Source organism: Condylura cristata, unplaced genomic scaffold (genome assembly GCF_000260355.1).
Source record: "Condylura cristata isolate star-nosed mole 26May11 unplaced genomic scaffold, ConCri1.0 scaffold00028, whole genome shotgun sequence".
NCBI lineage: Eukaryota > Metazoa > Chordata > Mammalia > Eulipotyphla > Talpidae > Condylura > Condylura cristata.
This window is the reverse complement of record NW_004567129.1, coordinates 26,213,655-26,227,938: the sequence shown is the minus strand read 5'-3', so window position 1 is coordinate 26,227,938 and position 14,284 is coordinate 26,213,655. Positions and strand designations below refer to the sequence as shown.

At 51.8% G+C, this 14,284-nt stretch overlaps 1 protein-coding gene across 3 annotated transcripts; it reads right to left on the bottom strand.

Moving 5' to 3' along the window:
• Positions 1-317: 317 nt before the first annotated feature.
• LOC101627269 (free fatty acid receptor 2-like) lies at positions 318-6,785 on the bottom strand. 3 transcript variants are annotated; one of them, XM_012730546.1, is made up of 2 exons: positions 6,660-6,785; positions 318-2,063 (listed from the first exon to the last, which is right to left on the bottom strand). In XM_012730546.1, exons 1-2 carry the CDS (start codon positions 6,695-6,697, stop codon positions 1,061-1,063), a joined length of 1,041 nt encoding a protein of 346 aa, XP_012586000.1. In that variant the 5' UTR covers positions 6,698-6,785; the 3' UTR covers positions 318-1,060. The 3 variants fall into 3 exon arrangements, with proteins under 3 accessions (XP_012586000.1, XP_012586001.1, XP_004690320.1); XM_012730547.1 differs by having other exon boundaries at positions 6,664-6,785; XM_004690263.2 differs by lacking the exon at positions 6,660-6,785 and adding an exon at positions 3,037-3,155 and having other exon boundaries at positions 337-2,063.
• Positions 6,786-14,284: the final 7,499 nt, after the last annotated feature.

Genomic DNA, 14,284 nt, shown 5'->3' with positions numbered 1-14,284 from the left:
TTCTGAACTTACCCGGCTTATTTATTTACTTGCTTATTAACCACTTCCCATCATGCCCACACCCACCCCCACCTCCATTTGGATGAAACCCCAAGAAACCAGGCACCTGGTCTCTTCCAAACTCTGCTTCTGTCCTCAACACATATTTGTTGAAGAAATGAATGATTAGTTTCCCAGTGGGAAAGGAACGATCCACCCAGTGTCTGGATGAAACTAAAATGGCACCTGGAGATTTTCTTGGACTTTTCTTGAGTCTCCATCCCTCTTTGGCCTGCCCCGCACTTGCAGAAATGTTACAGAAACTGTGGACAGAATTCAGAGTTATAGAATCTTTATTTTCAATCTGCCAGACCAGGCTTTCTTTTCCTGTGCTGAGTCAGCATTGACCTCTGATGGATAGTGTCCGGCTGTTTTTGGCCGGTGTGGGAGGCCGTGAGGGGGAGGAGACAAGACCCAGACCTCAGGCAGCTGCCCGTTCAGTGGGGAGTGATTGCACACACACACACACACACACACACACACACACAAATGCCTGGTGCACACTCACAAAGCACCAGGTAAGTCCACGCGTGCAGACTTCCATCACAAGGGGTCTGAGGCGTGGCCCGGCTCCTGTTCCCCGTGGCATCTCCCCTCATCTCGCTGACGTCACGTAGCATTTCTCTTCCGTCCCTTTCTGCTGGCGTCTTCCAGCACCAACAGCTAGACCAGCGTCTAGGTGTCATCTCAAAGCTTGTGTCAAGGTCCCCTCTGGACTCGGCCTCGGTGCGATCGTCCCCAGCCGCCAGCCGGTCCCCACGACTGCGTTCAGACTAGCTACATCCCTCCCGCAACCCAGATCTGGTACTGCTTCCGCGCCTAATCATTTCTTCTTAGTCAGGGGCGGTGCTCCCTTGGGAAGGCAAGTTCAGTCAGGAAGGGACACCAAGCAGTGAGGGGTGCTCTTCCCAGCCCCAGCAGCGGAGGGGGGCCAGGGACCCCAGACTGGACACTTCAGCTCGTCCTATCCCCGCTGCTCCACGCCGCAGAGCTCAGAGTGCTTCGGGAAACCAGGGCACCCCTAGTCCGTGGCGAAATCAGAGCTGGGGACCCCCTCTGCTTGACTCACGCCTCTGTCCCCATTGGCCTCCTCTCCTGGGTCTTTGCCTCTGCGTCCCATCAGGGAGGCGCTCCGATGCCTCAGCGCCTGCAGCCCTTTCCCGACGGCTCTGCGCACCGCCGAGGAGGAGAAATAGAAGAGCACAGGATCCAGGCTGGCGTTGAGGGAGCTGAGCACCACGGCCACTGACCGCCATTTGGGGCTCTGCTTGGTGAAATACCCCACCAGGTGGGACACGTTGTAAGGCCCGAAGCACACCAGGAAATTGAGGAGCGTCACGACGGCCAGCCCCACCGCTCGGCGACGCCTGTGGGCCCCCACCTGGGGCTGCGTGAGCATGATCCAGACAAAGCGCCAGTAGCAGAAGATGGTGACGGTCATGGGGATGAAGAACAGGACGAGGCACAGCTCCAGCCGCACCGGAAGCACCACGCGCAGCTGCCCTTTGCTGAAGTCATCGTAGCAGGCGTCGGCGGGCTGGGTTGTGTTCTCGGACGAGTTGTTCGGTTTCAGGTACTGGACGATGATCACGATGCTGCAGTGGCCGAAGGACATGACCCAGGCGATCAGGGCGGCGATCACCCCGTACACCGGCCGGCGGGACAGCTTGTACCGCACCGGGAAGGCGACCCCCAGGTAGCGCTCGATGCTGATGCCCGCCAGGAGCCACGTGCTGCAGTAGATGCTGCTGTAGAAGCCAAAACCCGTGAGCGCGCACACGATGTTGGGCAGGTACCAGTGGAAGTTCGCCGCGGCCTCGACCATCTTGAAGGGCAGCAGCACCAGCAGCAGGAGGTCGGCCAGCGTCAGGCTGAGCAGCAGGATGTGGATGGGGGCGGGCTGGGGCTGGCGCACCCGGCCCACGAAGGCGCGCAGGGCCACGAGGTTGGCGGGGAGACCCGTGAGGAAGATTAAGATGTAGGCCATGAGAATCAAGGAGCTGTTCAACGTGAGCGCTTCCATTCTGAAAGAGGGTGGAAGAGGCAGGGTCAGGAGGCCCCACTCACGGCCTGCAGACCCTCCTCCGTTTCGGGCCCTGCACGTCCTCCCTCACCGCGCCGGTTCCCAGGCTGTCTGCTGCCTCTGCTGCCTGCTCACACCACCTGCCAGCACTGCCCAGAGCAATTATTGACTTTGCCTCGGGCGGGATATTAAGCACTGGTTATTACGTTTGCCATCTTGTGTCTCTGGGGGAGACCAGCCCTCGACTTCCCAAGGGAATTCCCCCTCCTGTTTCCCCAGCCCTTCTCCCAGATACAGGAAGCTGCTGTTATCAGTGTCCAACTGTCTGTCAGTCCCCTCCTTGGTCAGAGACCTGCGGACAGAAAAGGCATCCGCACACCCGAGGGAGCTGTCTCTGGGGAGAATTCGGGCCCGGAGACCCAGGCCCGCAGCAGCTCTCCACTGGACCCCACCACATGCCAGGAAGCAGGTGCTCAGCCCCCCACCATCTTCCTGTCTTGTTTTCCTCTCCTTTTGCAAAACACAGATTCTCCTCCACCTCTTCCTTCCCCGTGCAACGCGGACTTCAGGACTACACGGAAAAGGAGAAGCTAAGGAAGCATTGGAGGGGGTACAGCCAGCACGATGATTGGGGGCTTGGCCCCCAGAAGACTTGAGAGAATATTTCATAGAGCCCCAAGGGAGTAATTGGCTCCCGAGCCCCGGTGTCTGGCCTAAAACCAGAGGCCCTTTTCTCCACGGGTAACTCACTTGTCATAACCCCCTGCCCACATTCCGTCCAGCCCACCCCTCACCCCCCTCCGTCCTCCCTAGCTACACCCTGGCCCAGGTTTCCTTTCTTCCCCACCCCTCCACTGGCTTCTGTCTCTCGGTTTGGTCCTTAAGTTGCAGTTTCTGGGTGATGTCCCCCAGCCCCCCGACACCTCCCCTCCGAGTCTGCTTCCAGGGTGCGAGCCCTGAGCCAGCTGCCTTGCCTTCTCCTTCCAGAGCGCCGACTTCTCGGGATTGGTCGAAGAAAGTCTCTGAGCTTCTGGGGAAGAGGAACACAACTTTAGCAGCTGCTGCAACGCATTTGACCACAGGAAAAATTGTCAAGAACCTGGCTGGGAGAAAGCTTTTATACCAGCAGCGTCACATGACGAGAGAGGAAGGTCAGTAATAGCACCATCTCCTCTCAAACCCCAAAGAAGGCGCCGGCACCTCTCTGCCCCGAGAGACTGCGTCCGATTTCCAAACCCAGATTTCTGTCTCCACTGCCGAGTTCTTTTCACTCTCAGATAGCATTTCTCCTCTTCTCCTCTCTAGGTGATTTCGTCTGTAATTCTGCTCATTCTCAGAAAGAGGTTTCCTATTTCCTCTTATTCTCTGTTTTTTTACTTGCTTGTGTGGTCTCCTGCCCCCTGCCCCGTTGAGTTTCTTTCGCCCTCTCAGTTGAAACAAATCGGTTCCTTCTGTGTCTCGTGGTGGAAACAGCGCAAGGTTCAGAGTGGCAGGACGGTGGGCTCGACTCCAGGGTCTTCGCTGGCACTGGGCAGATCACTGGTGGACTTCAGCTTCCTTTCCGGCCAAGCAAGGCGAGGGACATGCCGTCCCAGGTCTCCGTGAGGCGCCCATGAGGGGCAGCTACACGCCCCGAGCCAGCGCTTGGCCCTCGGCGGAGCCTTAGCGGGCACGCACCGGCCCACGCCCATGGGGCAGCTCAGTGAGGGGGCGCCGCTTGGTATAAGGTCCAGGCTTTTCACCAAGGCACAGACGTGCCTTCCCATGGAGAAGGTGGTGTCGTTCTGGAGGCCCAGGTGACTTCAGAGGTCGGGAGCTCAGACTCCTGCCTCCCCCCAGGGGGTCCTCTTCCTGGATGGACTGGCTGGAACCCGGCCTCCGAGCCTCTGGGTTCATCTCCTCACTGATCTCCCCTCTCTGACTAAAGGCTCCTCAAACTCCTTTAGAAACCCACCCCAGAGGGAACAGGTAGAACCTGCTTTCCTGTTGACCTAGGGATGGGTCTGTTTTGTCTATGGTGGCCTGATCCCTGCTGACAGAATCTCCATTCTTTCCCTTGAGCTTGTACTTATTTCCTATTGCTTGATCACTCATTCACTCATTCATTCATTCATCCAGCCTTTAGTTTAGTTTAGTTTTTTTTTTAAAGATTTATTTATTTATGCTTACAGAACTGGGGTACAGGCCAGAGGTGCAGGGGTGGTGAGAGGCTTCACCAGAGACGGAGTGGGGAGCAGAACAGGCAGATCCACGAAGTACACCGCTGAGGGGAACAGCGGGGAGACAGGAGAGGCCTGTGCCATGTGGGTCAGCTCCCTGGCTGCGGGCAGCTGCTCAGTGCTGCACTTTAGCCCCTGTGCCACCAGGGAGGGCCCAGCCTTTAGTTTTGTGACCTGGACTCAGGGTCCAAGCATTTAGCAGTTAGCTTTCTTCCCCTCTTCTATTTTCTCCCCCCTCTGTCTTTTATGTTCTTCCCCCAGTGTTCCCAACACTTCCCAGATGGGTAAGGGAACCACTCTCTGGAGCTCGTGACTGAATCAACTTGCTTCACTCTGCTTTTATGATGCTCTGTGAATATTCCTGAAGAGCTGGAGTTGGCGGCTGAGGGGAAGTTTATCGGAAAATAGATGTTTATCTCTGCTGGTCCTTCCTCCTTCCAGTGCCTTCCTCACATCCCTAGAGCCTTGAACTGTGTGTGTGTGTGGGGGGGGGGATGGTGGGGCCCTGGGGACTGCCCCGGCCCACGTTCCTGGTGGCATTGGAGGCCACGTAAGAAAGGAAACTCAAACTCCTGAATCATGATACTGACACATGTCACAGGAAAAGGAAATGCAACTTCGGCCAAATTTAAGGGCTGAAATTTTACACAAGTGGCTTCTTTCACAATTTCTCCCAAGTTCAGTTTTCTCTCATCATCATTATGACCCAGTTTGTTCGAATAGGAAGTTGGCCCCTTGGTCTGAAGTTACGTGTACCACTTTCTCCACTCCTTCAGCTTCCCTCGCTCCTGCGTCCCCTCTGGCCTGCACCACATTCCTCTCGCCCCGCAGCCCCCGCTGTTCCTGGCTCTGTGTCACTGTGTTCAAGGATGTTTTCTTCCTTAGTCTCGAACAGCCTTCATCACCTGCTCACCTCGGCAGCCTCTGCCCTGAACCCTGATTCTGTCATGCTCTTCAGCTCCCCTGCCTTCCCTTCAGTCCCAGCTAGCTCTCCTTCCACGTCTCTGGACGGGAGCTCCTTATGACTCAGCCCCAGGCCTCAGCCTGCCCTCCCCGCTGTCTCTTGCATCCCTTTCTACAGTGTCAGCTGCTGTTTCTTATCTCACATCCAGTTTCGAATCTCCATCCTGGGCTTCTGTGATTGTTCATGTCCACACCCGTGTCTGACCACCTCAGTGGACGTTGCCATTTGGATGTCGCCTCCAGGCCTCTGTGTGACCAAAGCTGACGTGAGATCTTCTCACCAGCCAGACCTTCTTTCAGCTTTCTGTCCTGAGTCATAATCTTTTTTTTTTTTAAAGATTATTTATTTATTTATTCATTCATTCGTGCGTACAAGAAGTAGGATGTAGGCCAGAGGTGGGAGGTGGTGGGGGTGAGAGGATTTACCAGAGACAGAGCTGAGAAGCAGAACCAGTAGACTGACTGAAAGGTACTGCTGAGGGGAGCAGCAGGCAAGACAGGAGAGGTCTGCTGCGCCATGTGGGTCAGCTCCCTGGCCAGGGATCGAACTCAGGCCATAGTGGTGATAGCCTGAGGCTTAACCCCTAGGCCACCAGGGAGGCCCCCTGAGTCATGACCTTAACCTCGGTAAGAAACCTGAACATCACCTTTTCCTTATCTCCAGAATCATTTCAACAAACTCCCCCAAATACCCGTGGAATATGCCCGTCCCTCCATCTCCATCCTCCCAGCTCCGTGTACCAGGGCGGAGCATCATTGCCAGGATTCTGGAGAGAGGCCATAACTCCCCTCACAACCGGAGGCCAGTCCCCACTGCAGTGAGTGGGATGTACTTAAAAACATCAAGCCTGTTACACCACTCTCTTATTTTGAACCCTGTCAAAATAAGTGGATAGGATAAGGGGTATCCCGGGACACCCAAACCTGTCTACTCTAAATGGGTTATCATCTGCCCCATCGAGACAAAACATACTTCCCTGTCAGGGTTTTCTTACTGCTTTTGTTAGTGGGTAGGGTAAGGAGTACCCTGGGATACCCAAATCTGTCTGCTCTAAATGGGTTATCATCGGCCCCATCAAGACAAAACATACTTTAGTGCGTAATATTTTTAGTAAGGAACGTTAATATAATTATGTGCAATATAGAGAAGAGAAGGGAAAGAATAGATAAAATAGTTTCCACCTGAAGCGCCCAACAGCACCCATCCCCTCGTAGGTAAATGCCCAGTCAAGCAGCATTGACCCAAAGCCAGGGCCATGGCGACCTGAGAGCTGGCCACAAGTCTAAGACACCACCTGGTGAGGACCCCGGGCAGAGGGGCAGAAGGGGCCAGGTGAGTCTGGAAGGAAAGGAGCAAAGTCAAAATACAGGTCAAGGCAGTGGCTGTCATTGTCAGCCTCCCCATGGGCTCTCACCCACTTCTCCATCTTTCTCTTTTGATGTCTCCATCCATGTCCAATTCCCTGGTACTGGTCCAAGGCTGAGAAGCAAATGCAGCTTCTTCACACGTCCCTCTGCTCCGAGTCTCCTCTTGATCCACTTTCTTCCTTCTCTCAGTCTTCTCTCTTCTCCGCTCTGCTCAGCTCCACCCTTCCATAGGGTGGGGTCAGGAACCAGGAACCTCCCTTTCCCTGGGGATTACCCCTGTTAACACTTTGAACATAAATACCAACATCCTTAACCAGGCCCACCCTTGGCTCTCCCCAGCTTCCAGCCCTGGCTTGTGTCACTCCCCTCCCTTCTTGTTTTATAAGGACACGTCATGTTTCTTTTTGTCAAGGCCCAACCTCTGCCTAAAATGCTCTGATTTTCTTTTACCCATGTCAGTCTCCCCAGTTACTCTCTAGTCTTCTTTCAGCTATCCACTTCCATCCTCAGGAAGCTCTCCCTGACCTTGTAGATTCAGCCCCTTTTGTATATCTTCACAGCATCTTTTCTATGGCTGTGTAGTATTCTGTTTACAGCTGTTATATTTTATTTATCCGAACACCTGTTGATGGACTTTTTTTTTTTCTGTTTTTGACTACTGTGAATAAAGGTTCTAAGTGCCTTCTTATTTAACTCTTTGAATATTTTTGAGTTCTCTTGGGAAAATACCATTTGTCGACTGATTGGAGAGTAAAGGTTTTTGTTGAGAAAGAAACTGTCTACTTTCCAAGGTGGCTGTACCAGTTTTACTCCTCCCAGCATGGTTGAATATTCCAGTTGCTCCACATTATCATCATCACTTGGTATTTGCTAGTCTTACGTTTTAGGCATTCTAATTAGTGTGTCTGAGCCTCATGGTAACTTCAGTTTGCCTCTTCCTGATGATGATTGATGTTGAGTATCTTTTCAAGTTACTCATTGACCATATAAGATCTCCTCTTTTGTGATGTCTGTTTCAGTCTTTCGTCCATGAGAAAAATTGGATTATTTTCATATTGCGTTTTGAGAGTCTGTTATTATGTTCTGGGTACAAGTCAGTTGTTAGATACAGGTATTACAGGTGTTTTCTCCCACACTCTCACTGGTCTTTTCCATTTTGTTAATGTTCTCTTCAAGAACACAAGTTTGTTTTTAATGTATTTTTTAAAATTTTTGCATAGAAGTACTGGGGCACAGGCTGGGGTGAGCGGGGGGGCGGTGAGAGGATTCACCAAAACAGAGCGGGGGACAGAGTAGGCAGATTGACTGAAATACACTGAGGGGAGCAGCAGGTGGGACAGGAGAGGTCTGTTGCGCCATGTGGGGCAGCTCCCTGGCTGGAGAGTGAACTCAGGCTGCAGTGGTGATAGCCTGAGACTTAATCCCTAGGCCACCAGGGAGGCCAAAGAATACAAGTTGCTTGTGTGTGTGTGTGTGTGTGTGTGTGATCTTACATGATTGTTCATTTTGGTACAGCATTTGCCTTCTCCTCTCAGGTGTAGTCCCCATAAAATTCCCACCACCAGCTCACACGTGAGCCATCCCTATAGTCCCTTACTCTTCCCTCCCCTGTTTTGACCTCTCTCCCTCCCCTGCAGTGTCCTTATCGTTGCCTTCTAGTGTTTACTTCTTCTACTCCTTCTTCTTATTTTCCTGATTCCTTATTTGGTTCCCTATAGTCCTCTTATAAGTGAAACCATTTGATATTTGTCTTTTGACATATTTCACTGAGCAAATCCCTCCTAGTTCCATGTATGTTGCTGTGAATGGCATGGGTTTATCTTCTTTGATTGGTGAGTAATATCCCATTGTGTATCTAGACCACATCTTCTTAATCCAGTCATCTATTTTTGGGCATTTGGGTTGTTTCCACATCTTCCCTATTGTAAATGGAGCATCAATAAACATAGGGGTGCAGGTGTCCTTTTGAATTGTTTTCATGTCCTTTGGGTAGATCGCTAGGAGTAGAATTTCTGGATCACACGGTAGCTCCATTTATTTAGTAGCTTAAGGAACCTCCACACAGCTTTCCACAGTGGTTGGACCAGTTTGCATCCCCACCAGCAGTGAAGGATTTGTTGTTGCCTGCTTTTTGGTTTTTCTTTTAAAGATTTATTTATTTATGCATACAGAACTGGGGTACAGGCCAGCAGTGTGGTGGATGAGAGGATTCACCAGAGACAGAGTGGGGAGCAGAACAGTCAGACTGACAAAGTACACTGCTGAGGGGAGCAGCAGGCAGGTCAGGAGAGGTCTGCCATGCCATGTGGTCACCTCCGGGTCAGGCGGGGATCGAACTCATGCTGAAGTGGCTCTAGCTTCTTAGTGCTGTGTTTTAACCCGCTGCGCCACCAGGGAGGGCCAGTTATTGACTGTTTTTTCATATGGGCCTTTCTCTCTGGTGTAAGGTAGTTTTGATTGCATGTCCCTGATTGTAAGGGATGTTGAACATTTTTCATACACTTGTTGGCCATTTGCATCTCCTCTTTGGAGAAGTCTTTTTAGCTCTCTGCCCACTTTTTGACTGGATTGTTGACTTTGCTTTTGTTGTGTCATGTGAGCACTTTGAGAACACAACTTTTGACAGTTAATAAAGTATTTTGCCTTGTTTTTCTTTTATGGTCTGTGCTTTTATGTCCTAACACATCTTTACCTCTTCAACTCCAGACTATGGAATTGCTTTAACTCCTTATGGAAAAGACCTGATTGAATAGGAGTGGGCTTGTGCAACCTCTTTTCTGTCCTAGTCATCTTTGGGTCTCTCCCTTCACCTTCTCCACATGGTCTGGATTACTGTAGCTCAACAGTAAGTCTTGAAACCAGACAGAGTGAGTTCTCCAGCTTTTTCTTCTTGTCTAAAATTGCTTTGGATGTTCCGGGTCACTTGCATTTCCATATAAGTCAACGTCTACAAAAGGCCTGTGGGGATCTGGTCTGCGATTGCACTGGACACTGGAATAATAATGAGTTGTCTCATCTGTGAACACGACACAGCTCTCCCCTGACTGGAGTATTCACATTTCTCTCAGCCAAACGTTTCAGTGATCTGTCTGGAGATTTGGCTCTTTTTTTTTTTTTTTTTTTTGCCCATTTTTTAAAAGAAGTTGCTTCCAAAGTGTTTTTAGTGCTGTTGGAAATTTCATTTTTTCTTCAATGTTGTTTTCTCATTTGTTGCTCTCATGGCACCTTTTACGATTCCTTCATAACATTATTATGATACATTTATGGGTATGGGTATTTGCTGAATGTCATCTCCCTTACGAGAGGACTAAGGAATGTAGGGAACGTTTTTATCCCAAGGGCCTGCTGTAGAGCCTAACTCAGGTTATGACCACCAGTCGTTGTTTCCCAGAGGACATGGGGTGGGGGAAGGGAAGAAGTCAGATGGAGAGAAGTCAGTCTTCAAAGCTTAGTGATATTTGCCCTCAGATGTCTCGTTTGATCTCCTGGGACCATCATAAGCGATGCCAGCCCGGAATCACTTTAGTGCGTGCTTTCAGAAGAAAGCACTTCCAGTACATTTGCTAGAAGCTGTGGGAATCTTTCTTCATGGCAGTCTTAGTAATTCAGGCTAATGCATCTTTAGAGTCAGATCCTACTTAGCAAGAGTAGGAAGGTGCGTGTATAAAACATTCAGAAGTGAAAGGAAATGCAGGATTCACTAGCAGCGGCCCTAGCAGTCAAGAACTGTTGTTTCATTCATTCATTCATTCGTTCATTTACTCACCAAATATGTGGATGCCCTAAGATTGGGGCCACGCACTGAAGGTATCAAGGGGCAGGTTAGACTTGGCCTTGGCTCCCAGGCTGTGGTTACATGCTAGGGAGGGAAACATAGTAACGAGTAACCAGGAACACAGGATTAAGACAGCAGCCACAAACATCCTGGCAATGGGGCTGGGAGAGGCAGGTGGGGCGCAGGTGGCCATCCCTGCGCCGACCCTGAGCTGACCTTGAGAGGGGCTGAGTTCTGAGAAGGGGGCTGTTTGAAGTTCCAGCAAAGGAGTGGTTTGGGGGAGGAACTGGCTAGCATGAGGCAGAAAGCACCTTTGCATGGAGGGAACCGAAAGGCTCTTACAGCAGGGCGCTGTTGTGCAGCGGTCACAGCAAGGAGTCGGGATCCCAACTGCAGGAAGTGGGAAGTCGCCTAGGGCCATGGGGGAATGTGAGGGTGCTGAGGGTTTGAGGCAACTTAAGCTGGTTTCTGTGTGCGGAATGGGCTCCAGAATGAAACTGGAAGCAGAGAGATTGCTAGGACACTGTGGTCAATCTGGGAGGGCGGCTGGTGGCATGGATTCCAGGCAAGATGACGGCAGGGATTCAGAACGCACTGAACGCACTGCTCCAAGTAAATAACAATCAGTGAAGAACTGTGGGATGCCAGAGAGCAAGGGAACTTTCCCGGGGAGTTAGGAGAGGGCCCTAAACCAGTGCATGCGGCTAGACTGAGGTTTCATGCTCTCCTAAGTACAGTTCACCCCGCTTCCCTCTGTGTGTTCCCCCCGGAGGCCCTGTGACGGTGATGGATTATGTCCTTCCCCAAGTGTCCTTTAGTGGACACTTGTCCTGCCTCCCCCCCATCTCTGCAACAGTAGAGCCTCCAATTCTGCAGCCTTTTCATCCCCGTCTCAGTGCTGGAGCTCAACTGAAGGAGAGCAACAGAGAGGAGAAGCTTCGGGCAAGGCTCTTGGGAGGGCGCTCCGGATCCTGTCTGTTACAATAAAACGGACATCAATGTAGTGGACGTCCTGAGCTTTTGCTGCCCACTGCTAGTAGCCACGCCCCAACCTTCTCCTTGCAGAAACCTTGCCCTCCGTCACTCCCTGTCTACCTGTCACTCTCTGTCCACCCGTCACAGGGCACCCCAGTGTGAACTGGGCTGCCTGTCTGTGGGTCCTCACCCACGCACAAATTTAATTGTACTGCAGGCACACGCAAAAAGGGTCAATGATGGGTTTATTTACAAAGGGGAAAGGAAAAGGAACAACCCAAAGAGAGAAATACAAGGTTACTAGAGCATCCTACCAGCTCAGCTGACTTGGAATTCCAATAACACACTGATAGCCACCAGCCACGCGGTCCCGAGAGAGCGTGTATAGCAAATGGCGCCCTATTTATCCCCAAAGTCCCAGAATGCCTGCTTAGCTCTGCCCTTGGGTCCTTGCAGTTCTCTCCCTGGTGCTGCTGGGAGTTGTAGTTTCCAACCACTGGAGTAGGGGGTGGAGTCCACAAAACTCTGCAGAGTTGCTCTAGGACATCCTTCCTCCTAACATACCCACTTACTATTAATCAAACTCTAGTCCTGGACAATAACTTTACCCCTGTCCCCTCCTCCCCAGACGACAACCACATCCTAATCTCTGGAACCTGTGAATGTTAAACTATATGGTTTCAAAAAAAAAAAAAAAAAAGTGTTGGACTTCTGGCCTCCAGAACTGTGAGATAGTCAATTTCTGTTTGCTAAGTCACCAGGCTTATGACAGTTTGCTACAGCAGACGTAAGACGCCTGCGTGCCAGCCAGCACTTCTGTCTATTCTGTGATACGGTGCATCAGACACTGTGCTCAGAATTTCACAGAAATGAGTTGGTTTAATCCTTAAAACATTCTGTGAGCTTGGCAAACTTAAGCTGCTTTTACAATGAGAAAACAGAGGTGCAGCGAGGCTAAGTAATGTGCTTGAAGTCACACAGCTGCTAAATGCCACTCTGAACTGGGGGCCTGGGAGCCCGTGGTGTTCACCCCGCTCTGCACTCCCCATACATGGGGGGTCCACTGTTTGGGCCCACTTCCCTGGCAGCCCCCAGAAGTCCAGTAGATCCTACAGAGGAGTCTGTGGGGGCGCAAGCAGGGGCAGGAGGCCAGGTCATCTGCTTCCCACAGGGAATGTTGCTCTCTCTAGGCTTCCTGTCAGCACCCTTTGCTCTTTCCCTGAAACATGGAGACGTGACCCTCAACCCAGTTTCTGAGGACCCAGGCAGCTCCCAGCCTTTCACATGTTTGCGTTCCTGCTCTAATCCCAGGTCCCAGATGTGCTCACCCCCACCACCCCCACCGCGCCCTGTCTCTAAACATCCCGGATCCACAGAGAACAGAGGGAACAGAGGGAAGGCACATTCACTCTCGCCCCGCTCAGGTCACTGGCACCGGCATTTAGGAGCATGCGTGTTTATGAGGATCCGGATCGGGCTGTGAAATGGAAAGAAGAGCGTGGGAGGAGACTCGTCCTGCATTCTGGAAGCCTGAACAAGTTGCTTGCTTTTTTTTTTCTTTTTTTGGTTAAAGATTTATTTACTTTTGTATACAGAGCTGGGGTATAGGCCAGAAGCGCTCAGGGTCAGCGAGAGTCTTCACCAGAGACAGAGTGCGGAGCAGAACAGGCCGACTGACGAAGTACACTGCTGAGGGGGTCAGGAGGGGGACTGAGGGGGTCAGGAGAGGTCTGCCGCGCCATGTGGGTCACCTCCGGGGGGGGGACCGAACTCGTGCTGAAGTGGCTTTAGCTTCTCAGTGCTGTGCTCTAACCTGCTGCGCCGCCAGGGAGGGCCCTGCCTGCCTTTTGTTTCCTCTACGAGCCCTTCTCCATCTGCGCCTGTGAAGAACAGACCTGCAGACCAGGGACAGGACTCAAAGGCTCCGGCCCCTCATCTCCTCACAGCATCCAGTCCAGAACACCCGATGGCTTCCCCAGGCCCAGAGGCACCTGCTTACGACCTCGGACTGCCTTTCAGTGATGACCTGAGCAAGGAGGAGGGGCGGAGGCTCTCTGGTAGGGGTGTGTTCCCTTTGCAGTCTGGATGCACCGTGGGCCCTGCTCCCGCCGATTCTGTCACACGTGTGATCCACTTTCCCTAGGCGTCATGCCTCCCTGGAGTCACCAAGGGTTTCTCTTTGGTTTGCTGAATTTTAGGGACCTCAGATCAGACCGCTGCTCTCAGGAGACGCGGGGAGAGTAGCAGAAACTCCTGGGTGGGGAAATGGTCATGCTTGTGGTTTGAAAGTGCTTGGAAATTTTCTAGGAAAGGGGAAAACCCCGGTCTTTTTATACTAATTATGGAAAGTACCCATTGTTGATCAAAAACAGGAATTAAAAATAGTTAAAAATAGATTGAGAAACAGTGATGCGGGTGATGTAATCCGTTAGTCCTTGCTCTCAGGAAAGCCTGCAGGAGCCAAGAGCCTCCCATGTAGACTTGGCCACCTGCTCCCCTACTCTTGAAGGCAACTTGTTCAGGTTCCAGAATGCAGGACGAGTCTCCTCCCACGCTCTTTCTGTTTCACAGCCCGATCCGGATCCTCATAAACACGCATGCTCCTAAATGCCGGTGCCAGTGACCTGAGCAGGGCGAGCGCGAATGTGCCTTCCCTCTGTTCTCTCAGACTCAGACCCCACAGCTAGCGAGCGGAAGGCTCCCAGCGAGAGAAGGTGGGTGTGGGGCAAGCGGTGCAGCTCTATTTAGGAAGTGTCTTTGGGATTCCCCTTCTTTTGTGGTCTTGGGCCTCGGCTATGCCATGCTGGGAAGCCACACGGAATTAGCTCCTGAAGTTCCCTTGTGTCTCAAGAGTCTTTGCCACGTGCAAAGCAGAAAAGCCTGTATCTCAGCTGGGGATTACCAGATGTGCCTGGAAACCCA

Coding starts and splice junctions, on each gene's coding strand:
- LOC101627269 (XM_012730546.1), bottom strand. CDS start 6,697: ATGGATGGAGACATCAAAAGAGAAAGATGGAGAAGTGG. Junction 2,064..6,659: donor AGAGAAAGATGGAGAAGTGG/GTGAGAGCCCAT, acceptor ACCCTCTTTCAG/AATGGAAGCGCTCACGTTGA.